Consider the following 16456-nt stretch of genomic DNA (forward strand, 5'->3'; position numbering starts at 1 on the left):
TCTCTAGGTTTGTGCCGTTATGGTAGTCTCTCCAGTCCTGTGTTTGTCTTTGTTTCAACTTCGGGGTCGCCATCCAAGCCTCTCTGCTCGAGAACGTCGGCTGGAGCCGTAAGCGGGGAGGGATTGGTCGCGGCCTGACTTCCAATTCATTCCGTAAATGGGGGATTATCTCTTTGCTCACAAGACGTGCGCAGTCTCCATTGTTGCCCGTTCGTGGTAACGTTCTCAAAAGCCCCAGCGTTGGAGGCTGGATGCTTTTCACCAGACAGCAGGACCTTAGAGCACCGCCGTGTTGATCGAAAGCACATGGTTGTCATAGTGTTTTGTTGTAGAGAGGAACAAACGTGGCTGCGCTAGGCAAAGGCGAAACAGAAAAACAGGCGACTACGATTGGCTTCACGGAACAACGTGTTTCCTCAACTTTGTTACCCATGATTGACAATAAGTGAAATCATCCATTCATGCGAACAGTGACTTCGTGCAATGATCGTCCTCTCTATTAAGACTTAACGCCACGGCCATCGTTTTAACTGTTTTATTGAGGTTCGTCACAAAGAACTTATGCTGTCGGATTACTGGGAGCTGGCTCTTCCGTTCCTGGAGTCGCTTCGACTGCTGCTGGTGTGGTTTCAGGCTTGGCATCCTCAACCTTTTTCTCCGCATCCTTTACCTCATCGCCCTTGATACCATGGACAACCCTCAGGCCCTCGGCTTGCCTGGTCATCTCGTCAAGCTCTCGCTTGCGTTGAAGCCGAACCTTGATCTCCTTAGCCATGTCGGACATACTGACAAGAATACCCTCCTTCTCGGGATGACCTTCTTGGAGTCCCATCTCCTTAATCTTGACCTTGCCTGACTTGACTTCATCTTCGCCGAGGAAGATAGCAAATGGCACACCGTTCGCCTCGGCGGCCTTGAATTGTGCGGGCAGCTTAGGCTTGACTTTGTAAAGGAACTCTGCCTGTGATAGCACAGTTAGCCTTCTGTTCCGTGGAATAGTAAGATTCGTGGGAAAATGCTCAACCAACCTTGATTCCAGACTCCCACAGCTTGGCACACACTGACATGCGTTCTTTCAAATATCCCTGTCCAAAGGCCATGACATAAACATCGACATCATTGTTACGGACAGCAGCATTCTTCTCAGCGGCCATCTTGGCCTTGGTGATAGAGAAGATCCTGTCAACGCCAAAGGAGATACCGACACAGGGGATTTGGCTCTTGCCAGAGAACATGCCAACAAGGTTGTCGTACCGGCCACCGGCAGCCACACTTCCTACGCCGACTGTGGGGTCATCGGAACGGTCGTCATCCTCAGAACCCTTCTTGCCCTTCTTCTTGGAAGGCTTAGACTCAGCATTCTCCTGCCCAGGTGTGACCTCAGGAGCAGAGCCTTGGGTGACAACCTCGTAGATAAGTCCGGTGTAATAATCGAGGCCTCGAGCCAAGCTGAGGTCGAAAGAAACTCGATCCAGGCAGCCGAAGGCCTCTAGGTACTCGAACAGCAGAGCAAGATCTTCCATTCCCTTCTTCATGGATTCGTTCGCGGCCAAGCTCTCTGTGCTCTGAAGCTTCTGCAGTAGATCCTGCTTGCCCTTGAGAACAACCCACTCTCCGATTCGGTCAGCGACCTCACCATCAAGTCCCTTTTCTTCGGTCATCTCCTTTCGCACATCAGCCCAAGGCAGCTTGTCGAGCTTGTCGACGGCCGAGGAAATGGTGCGGATCTTGTCTTCAGGCACTCCACAGACTTGGAAAATACCGTCAAGAATCTTTCGGTGATTCAGCTTGATCGTGTATCCACCGTTCCAACCAAGTCCCTCAAAGACTTCTGTAATAATGCGGATGACTTCGGCGTCGGGCAGCATGGGGTCGTAGGTGCCGGCAATATCGAAATCGCACTGGTAGAATTCTCGCATGCGACCTTTGGTCATGGCAGGTTGGTCTCGGCGGTAGACCTTGGCGATGTGATATCTCTTGATGTTTTGAATTTGCTTGTTCATGGCGAGGAAGCGGGCAAAGGGGACTGTCAAGTCATATCGCAGAGAGCAGATCTCACCACCTTGATCAGCAAGGTCGTAGATGAGCTTGCTGTCCTCTCCATATTTTCCAGCGAGAATCTCTCGGAGCTCAAAGACGGGGGTATCGATCGTGACTCCTCCGTGGCGCTTGAAGACTTGGGTGATGGTGTTGAAGATGTGGTCACGGATAACCATATCCTTTCCCTCCCCTTGGCTGGTATTAAGGAATGCCCTCCGTAGTACGATTGATTCGATCACTTACAGTCCTTTGTACCCTTGGGGGTCTTGAGCTCGAATTTATTCTTGGGCGCCATTTCGAGTGATGTGGGAGACTCTAGAGTGGTGGTGGGGTTTGAAGGGGAAGAGGAAGAAGAAGCGTAGCGGGGCAGGGAAAAGACTGTGATGGAGGGGTCAAGGCTGAGGAACTTTGAATGACGATACCTCCGAGTAAGAGCAAGGCAGGAAGGCGGACACCGACAGGCAGGTGTGGACGACAGTGGTCTTGCCGTAATGCGGCTCAGGGAAAGGGATTTGATTGGGGCTGATTTTGGCCTCATCTCCTTATCATTTGATGCGAGGACGCGACGCCCTCAGAGGAAATTGAAGCTTTGGAATTCACCACAAAAATGGAGGCCGATGCTCATCATGCGAGCGGCGGGACGGGGATACGCGTCACACTTTGGGTACAGTCCAGCAAGCAAGTCAATCGAGCATAAAACCTTTCCAGTGGGAGAAGGAATTGACTGGCCTGGCCCAGAGAGTTGGTGGGGCATGCCTTACTGATTGTGGCCCAGTTCTGGGGAGCCAACGCTGCACTAATTGGTTTTGATTTATTATTAGATAGGTACTGTAAATTAGGTAGTAAGAAAAAATATATGGCTCCGTAGTGTAAGAAAGTTTGGGGAGAAGAGGAAGGATATTGTATGTTTATCCATCTGGGGAAAAGGCTATAAGTATTGCATCGATGCAAGCTCAGGGTTTGTTATGTAGAGCATTGAATTCAGGCCGAAGATAGACCTATAGGGTAAATATTTATACTCTAATTTATAATTTAGACATAGATGTCACAGCGATCCAGAACTCGGGGGTTCACGAGAGAGGTTTAAATATATCGGAGTACTTATAGAAGTTGACGAGGCTTGTGCACTTGCGGATGATCGTAGTGGGAAATCAAGCTACGCCGTCTAAGTCTTCACCTAAAAAGCCACATGGTATTATCAACATAGTTGCTCATTACAGTAAGGACTAATAGATGATTACACAAGAAACTATCATAAGAGCTAGTTAATATATATGTTGCTATTGTCGTTTTGTGAGATGCTTGTGTTATAGGGTAGCCATCTATCTTTCCCCTTTGTAGTTGAGAAGATACTATAGTGAGTGAACTTTAGATATGTTTGGGGAAGCTAAATGCAGTTTCTCTGAAACTTATTATGTTCGAAGAAGTGATGCTACCATTCAGACTTGTCCAATGCGACAATCTGGCACCCACAATAATTAGGAAATGGGACATCAGCCTCATCCGAAGCCTTCTGAGATTACGGGACGCTCACTTACGCGTCAGATTTAAAGCCATCCTTCCATGGACCCCATGCCCAAAATGGTACGCGAGTGGAGGAGAAGAACGCTGCGACGGGATATCTGGCATGCACACCACCAACTCACATTGGATCGGAATCTTGATTCGATCCGAACCCGAAGAGCTTACCCGAAGCGTGGGTGGAAATTAGGAACCGGTATCATATCAAGCTGGCGCTATTGGCTGACCTAAGGAATAGGACAGGTCAGTTTACCAAGTCCATGACGGGCATCCAGGCAGACAGACGACTTGTACAGACTCGTGGTTATTGTCTAATCTCATGATTAGAGTTGATAGGGGAGGTAGTTCATTATAAGCGGTTAACCAAGCTTATTTGGGATGATTTCTTGTGTAATTAGTTCCATATCATGCAACTCCCTATCCGCGTACTCGGGCCCTCTTCACAGGCCCTGAGCCAAAACATGGTCTGTGGTGACCAAGCCATTAGCATGCTGACAGACAAGGATTAGTTGATGAAAAGTGTTCAAAAGATCGAGTCCAGTCTCAAACATAGATCTGACTGAATACACTTGTTTTTCCTGCGCCGTTAATCACCACAGGCACCTTCATTGACCACCGTCAATTTAAGGCCCTTGTCACGTCAAGAATCACCAGTTTCTAATGCCTGCTGGTCTCGTATCTCGTATCAACGACTTCCCAATACGGTAATATACTAAACAAGTCTGGACTGTACTGTCTTCCTATGAAGTGCATCAGTTGATGTCTGCCTATATCAGCCAACCATCGATTCCTCTTCTCCTTTACTCAGATCACTCTTTGAGCTAATGCGCGACTTTACGAGCCCCCGGTTTCCATGATTGTTCTCATTTGAAATATTGAACCTGCTGTTCAAGACTCCTTACGTGAAGGTGTCTAAGTTTCGTCGCCATCATGACTGTTGATCATCATGACAAAATCGAGAAGCCTGCCAACTCTCCTTCCCCAGAGCCTCAAGGCCCATTAACAAAAGATGAAACAGAAGACGAATTACAAGCCAAGGCAAAGGTCCGACCTGAGCGGACAGCAAATTTCAAAGATTACTTGGTGAGTAACCCTCTGAGGGCGCAATGCATTAATGACACTCTTAACATAACTTGTAGCGGATATTCTCCTATGCAACAAAATGGGATTTCTTTGCGTATGCTGCCGGCTTTTTTGCAAGCATTGGAGCAGGGATTGTAAGTTGTTCCAAACCTCGGTATCAAGACAAGATCAGTAGTTAACGCGTCTTTTAGACGCTGCCATTAATGAATGTAGTTTTTGGTAAGCCTATTCATAACCCACAACTCTGAATATGTTCCTGACGACATCACTAGGACAATTTGTTGGCAACTTTACAGAATACTTTATGCCAGGCAGCACAACATCGCGAAGTGAATTCAACAAAAGCATCGATAAGTTGGCGTTGTATATGTTCGCCCTGTTCCTGGGTCGTTTCGTGCTCAACTCTATCAACAAGGTATGATCAACTGTTCACCCAAACCCGTTCTGATCTGACTACCTCTAGTTCGTTTTCCGCATGATAGGCATCAGGCTGTCATCCGCCATCAGACTTCACTACCTACAAAGACTATTCGGCCAATCTATCCATGTCCTCGACTCAATGCCTCCAGGCTATGCCACAGGCACCATCACTTCTACAGCCAATGTCCTGCAGCTAGGCATATCAGAAAAACTTGGCACCTTTGTTGAATACAACTCAACCATTGTAGCTGCGATTATTGTAGCATTCGTCAAGAACTGGTCCCTGACTCTTGTCACATCTTCAATCATCCTATACCTTTTCCTTGTCTTGGGCACATTTCTGCCCATGATACTCAAGGTCAATGCGCTCATCACAAAGGTTGCAGTGCCCTTGCCTTCAAAAACCTCAACTGCTGACCAAGAATTAGGCAGAGGGCAGAGCTGGTGCGGTTGCCAGCGAAGCTTTGGCGAGCGTCAGAATGGTGGCCGCGTGTGGTGCAGAATCACGCATTTCCAGGCGATACGCCCAGTTCGCCGAGGAAACCCGCCAACATGGTAAACTTCTCTCTCCCCTTGTCGGCGGACAACTTGGTTTGATAGTGAGTAACCTGGATGGTGGCTGAACTTGAAGCTGCTGACATGCGTAGTTTTTCGGGTTGTATGCTGGTTTCGCCCTTTGTTTTTGGTTTGGTGCAAAGTCCTATTCTGAGGGAAGATTGGACAACGTGGGAGATGTCCTTGTGTGAGTCCGTCCATATGCCAAACGATCCTGTGCTGATAGCCTCAGCGTATTGCTCTCTGTTATGATTGTCGTACTTTCCCTCGAACGAACATCTACGCCGTTACTGGCCGTTGGAAAAGCCACTGTGGCAGCCTGCGAATTTTTTGTTGTTATCGACGCTCCGCAGCCTGCCAAAGGTACTCTAAAGGAGCCCGAAGTCTCTTCGACACAGGATATCATTTTCGAGGATGTTACCTTCGCTTACCCTAGCCGGCCTCATGTCAAGGTGCTAGATGGCCTGGACTTGCGTATAGAGGCTGGAAAAATCAATGCGATCGTCGGCCCGTCCGGGGGAGGCAAATCGACCATTGTTGGACTCATCCAGAGATGGTATACCTTACAGGATCAACACGTTCTTGCCAAGGTCATTGAGAAAGAGAAAAAAGGGGGTCGTAAGAACAAGAAAGATGAGAGTGATGAGGATGTCGACGCCGAAAACGTGGTTGATAATGAGCCTGAAGAATCAGGACCTCCTATCGAAGTCCACGGGCGAATCTTGACAGCAGGCCAATTGTTGGACGACATCGATCTGAAGTGGTGGAGGTCCCAGATAGGTCTTGTCTCGCAGGAGCCATTCTTGTTTAACGATACGATTTATAAGAATGTTGCCTATGGTCTGATCGGAAGTCCATGGGAAAATGAGACCGAGGACAAGAAGAGAGAACTGGTTAGGGAGGCGTGTCGAGAATCTTTCGCTGATGAGTTCATTGATCGACTGCCAGATGTAAGTTGTGGCCAAACCTTGGCGAAAACCCATTCAAGGCTAATATATGCAAAGGGGTTGGACACGCTCGTTGGTGATAGTGGTGCCAAACTCTCCGGTGGACAGAGACAGAGGCTGGCTATTGCACGATCCATCGTGCGAAAACCAAGTATACTTATACTGGATGAGGCCACTAGTGCTATTGATGTTCGTGGTGAAAGGATTGTTCAAGCGGCCCTTGACAGAGCTGCTAAAGACCGGACCACTATCACAATAGCCCATCGACTGTCGACCATCAAGAAAGCAGATCGTATCATCGTATTGAAGAAGGGCAAAGTCGCCGAATCAGGTACACATGACAGTCTCATGACGATCGAGGGCGGAGTCTACTCAGGGCTTGTACATGCACAATCCCTATCGCTTGGAGAACCCACAGATGCAGGAGATGAGTCGGTTGAAACTGAGGACAAGCCTACCCTGGCCAACGTCACGAGTATTGCAGCTTCCGAGGTTGACACGTCCACGGAGGCCTCTAAAGACAAGGCACGGAACTTCTTTACAAGCTTTGGTCGACTGTTCTACGAGTCAAAGAATGTCTGGCCAGCGTTTTTTCTGACTCTATTTGCCGGTGCCTGTGTGGGAGCTGGAGTGCCATTACAGGCATGGATCTTTGGGAAAATTATTGTTTCTTTCAACGACATAGGGACCGACTCGGACCTATCCGGGAGCAACTTCTGGTCACTCATGTTCGTCGTCCTGGCTTCAGGAATCGGAATCAGCTACTTTGTAGTTGTCTTCGTAGCCACTCGGATGTCATCCACGATACGCGTGAAATACCAGAAGCAGTATTTTGATGCGGTAATGTTTCAGAAAACATCCTTTTTTGACCATGAAGACCACTCTCATGGAACGATAACGTCCCGACTTGGCCAGGACCCCAAGCAACTTGAAGAGTTGATGGGACTGAACATGGCTAGTGTCTTTGTCGCTCTCTTCAATGTGGTTGGAGCAATATCCATTGCGTTCGCGTTCGCATGGAAACTAGCTCTCGTCTCATGCTGTGTTGTGTTGCCCATAATGATCGTTTCGGCGTACTGGCGCTTCAAATACGAACTGGCATTCGAGAAGATGAACAATGATGTCTTTGCAGAGAGCTCAAAGTTTGCATCCGAGTCAATAGGAGCATTTAGAACGGTCACTTCGCTGACACTAGAAGATTCGATTTGCCTCCGATATCAGAACTTACTCAACGAACACGTTGTATCAGCATACAGAAAAGCTAGGTGGGTGAGCATACTCTTTGGTTTCTCTGATAGTGCCAGTATGGCATGTCAAGCTCTGAACTTCTGGTGGGGAGGTCGTCTTTTATCAAGACATGAAATTGGTCTAGTTGCTTTTTTCGTCTGTTTCAGTAAGTGAACTTTATGACGTTCTGTATCGAGTAGTGCAGATAGAGACCCAAACGCTTCTGACCCTTACTTACATCTCACAGTGGCGATTACAAATGGAAGCGAGGCAGCCGGGCAAGCCCTTGGCTTTGGGCCAAACAGTGCGATGGCTTCTGCAGCTGCGAATCGTATTCTAAACATGAGAGAGAGCAGACCGCGAGACAAGGTCTCTACCTCACAGGAGATCCCAGACACAGATGGTGGAATGTCGATTGAGCTGGAAAACATCGCCTTCAAGTACCCGACTAGGAGCACACCCGTATTCAAAGGATTGAGCCTGAAGATTGAGAAGGGACAGTTTGCTGGCCTCGTAGGCGCCTCAGGCTCAGGAAAGTCATCAATCATTTCATTGTTGGAAAGGTAAGTCGCTTCGACATGCAATTACATTGTACCGTGGCTGAAGAAACAGATTTTACGACTTGGATAAGGGCCGAATCCTTCTGAATGGCAAGGATGCTACCGATATAAACTTGTACGAATGCCGAAAGTACTTTTCTCTCGTGGCCCAAGAAGCCACCCTCTTCCAGGGCACCATCAGGGAGAATATCTTACTTGGAGTCGATCCCTTAGCAATCACCGATGAGCAACTACACCAAGCGTGCCGTGATGCCTCGATCCACGATTTTATAGTCTCATTGCCGGAGGGCTACAATACAAATATTGGATCACGTGGTGTATCACTTTCAGGTGGCCAGAAGCAGCGCGTGGCGATTGCTCGCGCTCTGATTCGCGACCCAAAAGTCCTACTTCTCGACGAAGCTACGAGCTCCCTTGATTCGGAAAGCGAAAAGCTAGTCCAGTTGGCATTCGAAAGAGCCAGTGAAGGACGCACGATGCTCGTGGTAGCACATCGACTGGCCACAGTGCAGAATGCTGATGTTATCTTTGTATTGGGAGATGGTCAGCTGCTGGAACATGGAAACCATGCAGAGTTATTGAAGAGGCGGGGCGTCTACTGGAATATGGTGAGTATCCTTGCTCGGTGACGGAGTGTGCTGATTGAATATAGTGCCAAAGTCAAGCCTTAGATCGTTAATAACGGGTTGTATTTGGCAATGACCGCGCAGTTGAGGACATTGGTACTCGCCAACCATCAACGGATATATGGAAGCGAGTACAAAATCAAACATGTAAATCGCTCTCTACTCTATATTCTATCCCGGAAAAACAAAGGGCATGAATATAACAAACTCCTGATAACCCGACACCCTGCTCTCGCTCTTTGTAAATGTCTGGAGCCCCGTCGTAGAAGAGATCAAGCAGTGATACGACAAAACATGACTATCATCACATCTTAGTAGTATTGAACATGTCGTCAATCTCACTAAGGATATCTCCCGCATGCGTCATAACAAAATCATGGCTCCCTGGAAGAATTCGCCAGCGGACATGGTGCTCACCACCAACGAGAGATAGTGCATCCCGGCGATAGGAGTCCGGATCAATAATCTCGTCAGATCTAGCTAGTAAAATAGCTGTAGTGCCAGGAGCACGCTTGGACAACTTGGCCCAGGCGTCATGCTGATCGGTCAGGGGTGCAAAGCGAATGCTCGACATGAACGCGGGGACGAAACCATTGTGATGCGTGACCATCCAGCGCACATACTCCATAACACGTTGCTCCAACGGCGTAACGGCCTCACCGGATGCTGGAACCACTTCTGCCTCAGCAACATTGAGTGGTGGCGTAGTGACAGCCTCGATGGGCGTCTTGGGAGGTGGCTTGGCTGAAGCGGCGATAGGCTTTTGAAGACGACTGCGTGTAGCAACGGCCAGAATGCGCTCCGGGACAAGGCCAGAGACGAAGAGGAATCGAGAGACGCGGCCAAAGGAGGCGGCGCGGATTAGACCTGCAGGTGCAAGGAGCACAAGGTCGCGCACGAGGTTGGGAAACACATTGGCAAAGTGAACTGCGATGCCACCGCCGAGAGAATAGCCTACAAGGCGGAAGGCGTTTGTACCGGTCCATGCAAGAGGGCTGGAAGCCAAGACGAGAAGCATTTGGGAGACGTAGAGACGGGCATCGTGTGGAATATCTGCGACACCATCGGAGAAACCACGTCCAAAGAGATCCTCGAGAGATATTAGTCAAGCTGGAGAGCCCGAGTAGGTAGAAAGAAGCTTACAAAGAGCATCACACGATAGCCCCGTTTGGCGAGCCCAAGAGCTATAGGCCCAAGAGTGATGCAGGGTGTGCTGATGCCGTGCACAAAGAAGACCTTTTCACCGTCCTCCGGGCCAAACTCGTAAACACGAATGCTTCCGTACTATGTCCGTGGTCAACATAGTTCTGGGTATTAGGCCGTGAGATAGTGGCTTACTGGGGTTTCGACATCTCGTGCGCCAGGAAACTGATCAGGTTGATAAACAAGATTCTTCAACTTATCAGCATTGGCATTGTCGTACACGCCCGCCTTGAGCGGATTGCGAATGGTTTTCGGGCGCACAGGGTAGAGAAGTGCGCGGGCGATAGCGAGAAAGGCAACAGTTGAGAGAGCAGTCGTTGTGATCACGAGGGCCGTTGATGTATCTTGAGCTAACATATTTGTAGAATACTGGATGGTGAGAAGAGCAAAGAGTAAGGTAGAAAGCAAGAGTAGAGGCTGATGGGCTGGCTGGTGAAGGGAAAGGGTGAACACTTGTTCAGCCACTTTGTTAGATTGGTTGATTATGTGTAGCACGTCTGAGTCAACGATGCAGCCACAGCGATAAAGCGGAAATGCCCAGCATGTGATTGCTCCTTTCACCTTTTTGAAAAAAGCCGTGATCGACAGGGACAAGGAATAAAATAAAAGATTAAAAAAGGGTTCCAGCTTTGCAGGTTTGAGGGATAACGTCACCACATGGGCTTTTGAGCTGAGAGCTTGTCTACGTATCAAGTTAGCCCCCGGCCGGCTGAGCCGGAGGTTAAAAATATCCACCTGAAGTACCGATATATACCCCAGAGCATGTCATACCCTCTATTATCATATTTACTATGGGATGAATCTATCTCATTGGATAATAATAAAGCCTGGTGTTTTTATCCATAAAAGTTAACATAAGTACCCGGCATTTAAAGTATCCAGTAGTTTTGGGCATCCCTCTTAGTTAAGGTTGCTTTATATTGTATTCTATAGGTAGTTAAGCATGAGCATTTCAAAATTGTGAATACTGTTTCCGACAGACTGCGTCTCTAGACAATTCATCAGTTGTGGCAACTATCTCTGGATGGACTTTATCGAACAAGGTATGTAGTATCCATGGTTGTTTGTTTATGGTAGAGTAGAAAGTCATGCCTTCATTTAGGTGCTGAGGCTACGGTTTATCGCTGTTAGACAACTGGCTGAACTCCATAAAGTCGCTTGTATTCATGATTAACATGTGTAGGTGGCCATGGCTCAGGCTGACTATATTGAGTAGGGTTGAATGAAGCTCTGTCAATGCTGAAAGGATGTACCTTGACCAGTTCAAGGGCATGACTGATATTCTCTATTCGCTTTAGATCCTTCCTTTTGCTGCTGCTGCTGCGCTGAGGAGCTTCACCTACCTATTTCCTGCCTAATCTTGTTCACATGAGCCTAAAGTACTAGGTATGCGGGTATTATTAAGTTCATTTTGGTCCCAGACCAAGAAAATATAGCAACTCTTCGTCCTACTATACACATCGCATCATGACAATCCCAGACCCCCTAACCTAACCCTACTGCCCAAGCAACATTTCCCAGTTGCCGTATCAAAATGCTTAGGTTTTCCACAATCGCTGGAGCCATTTTATTCGCACCACCGAAGTTGGCTAGGAGTATATCATGAGCAGCCTCCATGGTCGTCTTGGGATTCTCAATTGATGCCTCAGTTGCTCCATTGCGTTTGTTCGGTCCTCGAATGACTGGCACGCCTTGTCCCATAGTAATGTACTGCTGCACGCTCATCGCTTCCGGGCCGTCGATGTAGACCTTTTCATGCTGAGAAGACATATCTTGCTGGCTCCCGGCTTTTGTTATCACACCGTACGTCCACAAGGCCAGTGCCGCATGATGTACACCGACGGCGTAGAAGTTTTTCAATTGAGCTGAAGGGAAGAGCTTGGCAAACCGAAGAACTTGGCCAGCGTGCCATAGAGCTGCCCGAGAATCTACACTTTCGACCCACTGCTGGAGCACAGGAAATGTCCGATGTGCCTGTTCATCCCCCTCTTTTCCTGCGAAGAGCTGCAAGTCGTCCATAGATATATGCAATGCCATCATGAGCTGATTGAGCAACAGGCGTTCTTGGGCTGTGATCTCGGGCCAGTTCATGGTTGTGGTTTTGAAAGTCTGCAAGTCCTGGAGCAGTTGGTGGCGTCGTGCAGCTAGCAGTGAACTGGAACCTTCATAAGTGTCTTGGGTATAAGATCGTGTTCTGCAAGATGAGCAAATATTTCTATACTCTAGAATCAGGAGCCAAAAGGCCTGGAGATAGATTGCTGCCGAAAATTGTACATCCAAACGATGTCGGTTCTCTGAAAGGAGGTTCAGATCGCGGAATAGATCACCAACTGACGGCGCTCGCTTCATATGTCCAGCCTCTCGTCTCAAGTATGCATCCTTCCAATCCTTTGCTGTCTTTGCGTACCACAGTTCCTTAGATGCAGGTAAAGGAAGGGTGAGTTCGGCGTATGACATAACGGGGTTCGTCAGAGCTGTCATGGACTGTTGGCTATCTCGAAGGAAAAGATGGAACACAAAACTAACGCGGTCAGCATTGATAATAGATAGAAAAGAAAAGAACGTCGCAAATACTTACCGTTTCCATTTCTCCATCTCGACCCATGTCCGCCACTTTTGCTCGAGATTCGCACCCTCATCCGCCGGTGTTACTGAAAGCATTGGATACGAAGACCTCTGGAACTTGCCACGGTATCGCATCATCGTCACGGGGATGTTGACGTGGCACTCTGCAATTTCCATCTTCCGTCGATTGCCGCTCCAAAGACCTGTGTCTTGACCCAGAACAATAGCCTGAATGAGGCCTATGTTGAGGATTTCTTCGTTGTTTTCTTCAAAACGTCTAGGCATAACAATTCCTATTTCAAGGTTAGAGACAAGAAGAACTGCCGAACTGGTAATACATACGGATGGACTCCTGCAGAGCATAACCGAATTTTCGTAGAGTCGGTATGGGGATCAACACAGCACCAGCGGCTGCCGCTCCCGCAATCCATTCTGGCTCTTGCTCATTGAGCTTGAAGGTCGGGAAATGTATGTAATCCGAGACCTGGTTGGTATGCGAGTTGAGAAATACATGCAACATGGTGTCCAAAAGATCTGCTGAAGGAAAGGACCCTGAGATGCGGCTCGACATTGTATCAGGTTGACAGGCCCCCAAGACCAGTGCTAATACACCATCGCGAGCGGCGAAATCAAGCTTTTGGTCAACGACCCTTCTGAACCCCCCCTTTGAAGCCTGAGCCTGTATACTAGCCACATCTCTTTTCGAAACTGGCAGATTTCCCTGTTCGCCGAAGGCGTTATCGTTAGCTACTGGGTCCCATCGCCATGGAGACACATCCCAGGCTGTGACAAGATTCTGCCGCATATGGTCCATGTCGACGGGACTTTTGGGCGTCTCTTGCTGTACTGGGGCCGAGCTGGCCATCCCGTCTGTATTCCAATGATCCAGCAACCCAAAGTCCATGTCTGATAGTTCCATATTACTATCATTACAAAAGTTCAATACTGCGAGACCTTGATTTTCTGGGATCCTGGCTGACTGGTCGTACTGCTGTTCGTATAGCACATCCCGAAGAAAATCACAAAAGGGAAGTTGGTCTGTCCCGGCTTGGCTGGAAGATCCAGCCTCTGAGCTAGGTGGTAGATCCCCGGTGTTCGGGGTTGCTGACCGAGAGTGCGCATGGAAGTGAGCATTCTGACCATACAGCGACGGTTGATCGGTAGGGTAAGAAGTCGGGTTAGGAAAGCTGGTGGGAGCGTATTCTGCGGAAGCATTGCTACTATCGTGTTCATCATCGACAGGTGTTTTGGAACGAGCACTGGCAGACAAGTGAACTAGGTTCATGGCTGCAGACGAGCTTGCCTCTGACGAGACGCAGGTCAAGCCGCGACGAACGCATCGTTGACAAGGCTTTTCCTCCTGACACTTGACCCTTGCGGTGGCACAAGCTTTGCAAGCATGGGTAACCCTACCGGTGTTGAGAGAAGTCGTACGCCTGCGTTTCTTGGTGTCGTCGTTCTCATGGTTGGTCTCATGGCGCTTCTTGAGATCAGCACGCGCAAATGTCTTTCCACAAATCGAACAGGCAAATCTACGGCCCAAAGTATGAGTCTGAACATGGCGCTGAAGATGCTCCGGCCTTGAGTAACGTCGTCCACAATGACCACAGGCGTAAAGTGCAAGCCCTTTCTCTGGCTTCGCTATCGAGGAAACGCCACCAGCTGAATCTCCTGAGGACGGCACCGGTACAGGCGGGGGAGGGTATGATTGAGATGCAGGGTAAACTGAGGCTGAATCTGAACGTGAAGGATCAATGTTCTGAGAAAGATTCGAGGACGAGGGCGAAGGGCCAGCCATTGCGCAACTCGTTTGAATAGGTAGCAGGCTTTACTAAGCCCGCAACGGTGCTTAATTTGACATTGATGAAGAACAATATATCGAATGAGAGTGACCGAAAAAAAAAAAAGAAGAAAAAGAAAGAAAACAGCGTACAACAAAGCGAGGAATTGAGATATGCGAGTGGTGGGTAGTAGGTAGCAATCAATGCTATAGGGCTGGAAGCGGAACTAACGTGGCGGATTTAGTGACGGATAATAAATTAGCAGGAACTTGAAGCAGGAAACAAATGATTGGCCGTGGGATTTAAAGAGTGTAAAAAGCTTTAAAGAAAGGTGCAAGGATCAGTGACATGGAGCCTAGTCAGGAAATAACAAGAGACCAAGAAGCGACTTTTTCTTAAGTTGTCATGGATCCATTGCTAAAATCCAAAGGTAAAATGTAAATCTTGAACGGTTTTGATGGGGAATGCCCTCATGATATGATTGGGCCCACAGGATCAAAGCTGAAAGGTCTAGTCCCTTTTCTGGCCAAACTCCGGCATCAGCATCAGAGTCAATCAGCCTACCGCGTCAGATAGTCAAAGCTCTAAAACGCTATCATGGCCTGCTATATCAAAATTTGGGCTACGTCCGATGTCGTCGTCAGCATATGTCGACTGGCCAGGGTCTGGTATGGGGATGGGATATTCCGCAACTGGCTAAGAAATCGAGAGCATACGTACTCTGCTCCATATTCAAGGGAGCCATCGTGAAACTATTACGTCTTGTTCTAGCTGCGTACGTCTTCCTCTGTCTAATTCTGCACTAGACAATCAGACACAGACCCTTATCTGATCGCGAGGTTGAAAAAAGATTCGCCATGATCCATCCATCGTCTGAAACACCAACGCTAACAATTCACCTGAAGCCGACTCAGCCGTGCCAAGACCGTTCCTAATATCATGAGCCTTCTCATCCTGTCCTGGACCTGCATACACACAAGCCCGTCAACGTGTGATGGCGTCAACTGCCCAAGTTCTATTGGTGTAAAATAGATCGACCCCAATGAGACGCGAATGCCTCATTTATCAGTCCACGTAATGCACACAGTAGCGGCGTTTGCTGCTCTCCTGCTTGAGAAAGAGGTCTCATGATGCTTGCATTGGACTATTTTAGAGGTGAAAAAGATATCAAGTCGTTGTTTGGCCTTGCTTTCATTGGCCTGTTTACTCAACATCAGCCCCTTTACTTCCTGTGTTTGTGTAACTTCCGCTATTCGACCACCAGCTATTTGTTCTGTTGCAAGTTTGGCATCACACCAAGCACCAGTTGAAACACGTCGTCAAATTCTGCACTAACGGCAATGCCATTGCAGATGCCCTGAGAGAGCTCCGATCACGGCGCTGATATCGAGATGCAGAGCATATCGCATAGCCGGCGCTTCTGTGGTGACCTTTCGATTCGTCAAAGGGGTTATTCGTAAGAAATTTGCCTCAATCAACCGAGCATGGAATTGCTTAACGGACGATCCTACAACTTTTGAGAAGCTCATGCATGAGAATAAGTCTAATTGGGTTAAGTTTGCGGGCTTGTTTAACTATGTTCAAAAAGGGCTTGATGAGCAAGGGAGCAAAAGACTAACTTTATCATTCACTTCTAGTTATAAACAAAGGCAGGAAACTCGAAATTTACCGCCCAATTTCTATCATGGCCACTGGCTCAATACAATAAGCCATGGGACGCGACGTCTATCAGCATCTCTCATCCATAAAAGTCAAGGCCCCGAATACTAGCAGCCTGTAGAAAGCTGTCACGATTCCTCGGAAGGCCTCAAGGATGAAGGATATCTTTGATTGAATTCCATTGCGTTAGCTTGAGTTAATGATCATTTGAATACACGAAAATTCTTAATGTTGGGCCGGAACCACCCCAGTGGACTTCACTCTCACCG

At 48.2% G+C, this 16456-nt stretch overlaps 4 protein-coding genes across 4 annotated transcripts; 1 reads left to right on the forward strand and 3 right to left on the reverse strand.

Moving 5' to 3' along the window:
• Positions 1 to 320: 320 nt before the first annotated feature.
• Positions 321 to 2775, reverse strand: FOBCDRAFT_217908 (uncharacterized protein). The gene is made up of 3 exons (XM_031176301.3): positions 2284 to 2775; positions 1029 to 2230; positions 321 to 961 (listed from the first exon to the last, which is right to left on the reverse strand). The coding sequence occupies exons 1-3, from the start codon at positions 2576 to 2578 to the stop codon at positions 560 to 562; spliced, it is 1899 nt and encodes a 632-aa protein (XP_031047434.2). The 5' UTR covers positions 2579 to 2775; the 3' UTR covers positions 321 to 559.
• Positions 2776 to 4491: 1716 nt separating this feature from the next.
• Positions 4492 to 9158, forward strand: FOBCDRAFT_290113 (P-loop containing nucleoside triphosphate hydrolase protein; the record flags this gene model as incomplete). Its single annotated transcript, XM_031176304.3, has 12 exons — positions 4492 to 4644; positions 4701 to 4778; positions 4836 to 4863; positions 4917 to 5059; positions 5108 to 5443; positions 5493 to 5663; positions 5712 to 5806; positions 5852 to 6569; positions 6624 to 7959; positions 8041 to 8356; positions 8406 to 8961; positions 9006 to 9158. The coding sequence occupies 12 exons, from the start codon at positions 4492 to 4494 to the stop codon at positions 9030 to 9032; spliced, it is 3957 nt and encodes a 1318-aa protein (XP_031047437.2). The 3' UTR covers positions 9033 to 9158.
• Positions 9159 to 9283: 125 nt separating this feature from the next.
• FOBCDRAFT_270998 (Alpha/Beta hydrolase protein) lies at positions 9284 to 10539 on the reverse strand (the record flags this gene model as incomplete). Its single annotated transcript, XM_031176307.2, has 3 exons — positions 9284 to 10069; positions 10123 to 10263; positions 10318 to 10539. 3 exons carry the CDS (start codon positions 10537 to 10539, stop codon positions 9284 to 9286), a joined length of 1149 nt encoding a protein of 382 aa, XP_031047440.2.
• A 918-nt stretch (positions 10540 to 11457) lies between these two features.
• Positions 11458 to 14940, reverse strand: FOBCDRAFT_316976 (uncharacterized protein). Its single transcript, XM_031176308.3, has 3 exons — positions 13090 to 14940; positions 12761 to 13040; positions 11458 to 12703 (listed from the first exon to the last, which is right to left on the reverse strand). The coding sequence occupies exons 1-3, from the start codon at positions 14543 to 14545 to the stop codon at positions 11668 to 11670; spliced, it is 2772 nt and encodes a 923-aa protein (XP_031047441.2). The 5' UTR covers positions 14546 to 14940; the 3' UTR covers positions 11458 to 11667.
• Between the last annotated feature and the right edge of the window lie 1516 nt (positions 14941 to 16456).

The sequence above is a fragment of the Fusarium oxysporum genome, chromosome III (genome assembly GCF_013085055.1).
Source record: "Fusarium oxysporum Fo47 chromosome III, complete sequence".
Classification (NCBI taxonomy): Eukaryota; Fungi; Ascomycota; class Sordariomycetes; order Hypocreales; family Nectriaceae; genus Fusarium; species Fusarium oxysporum.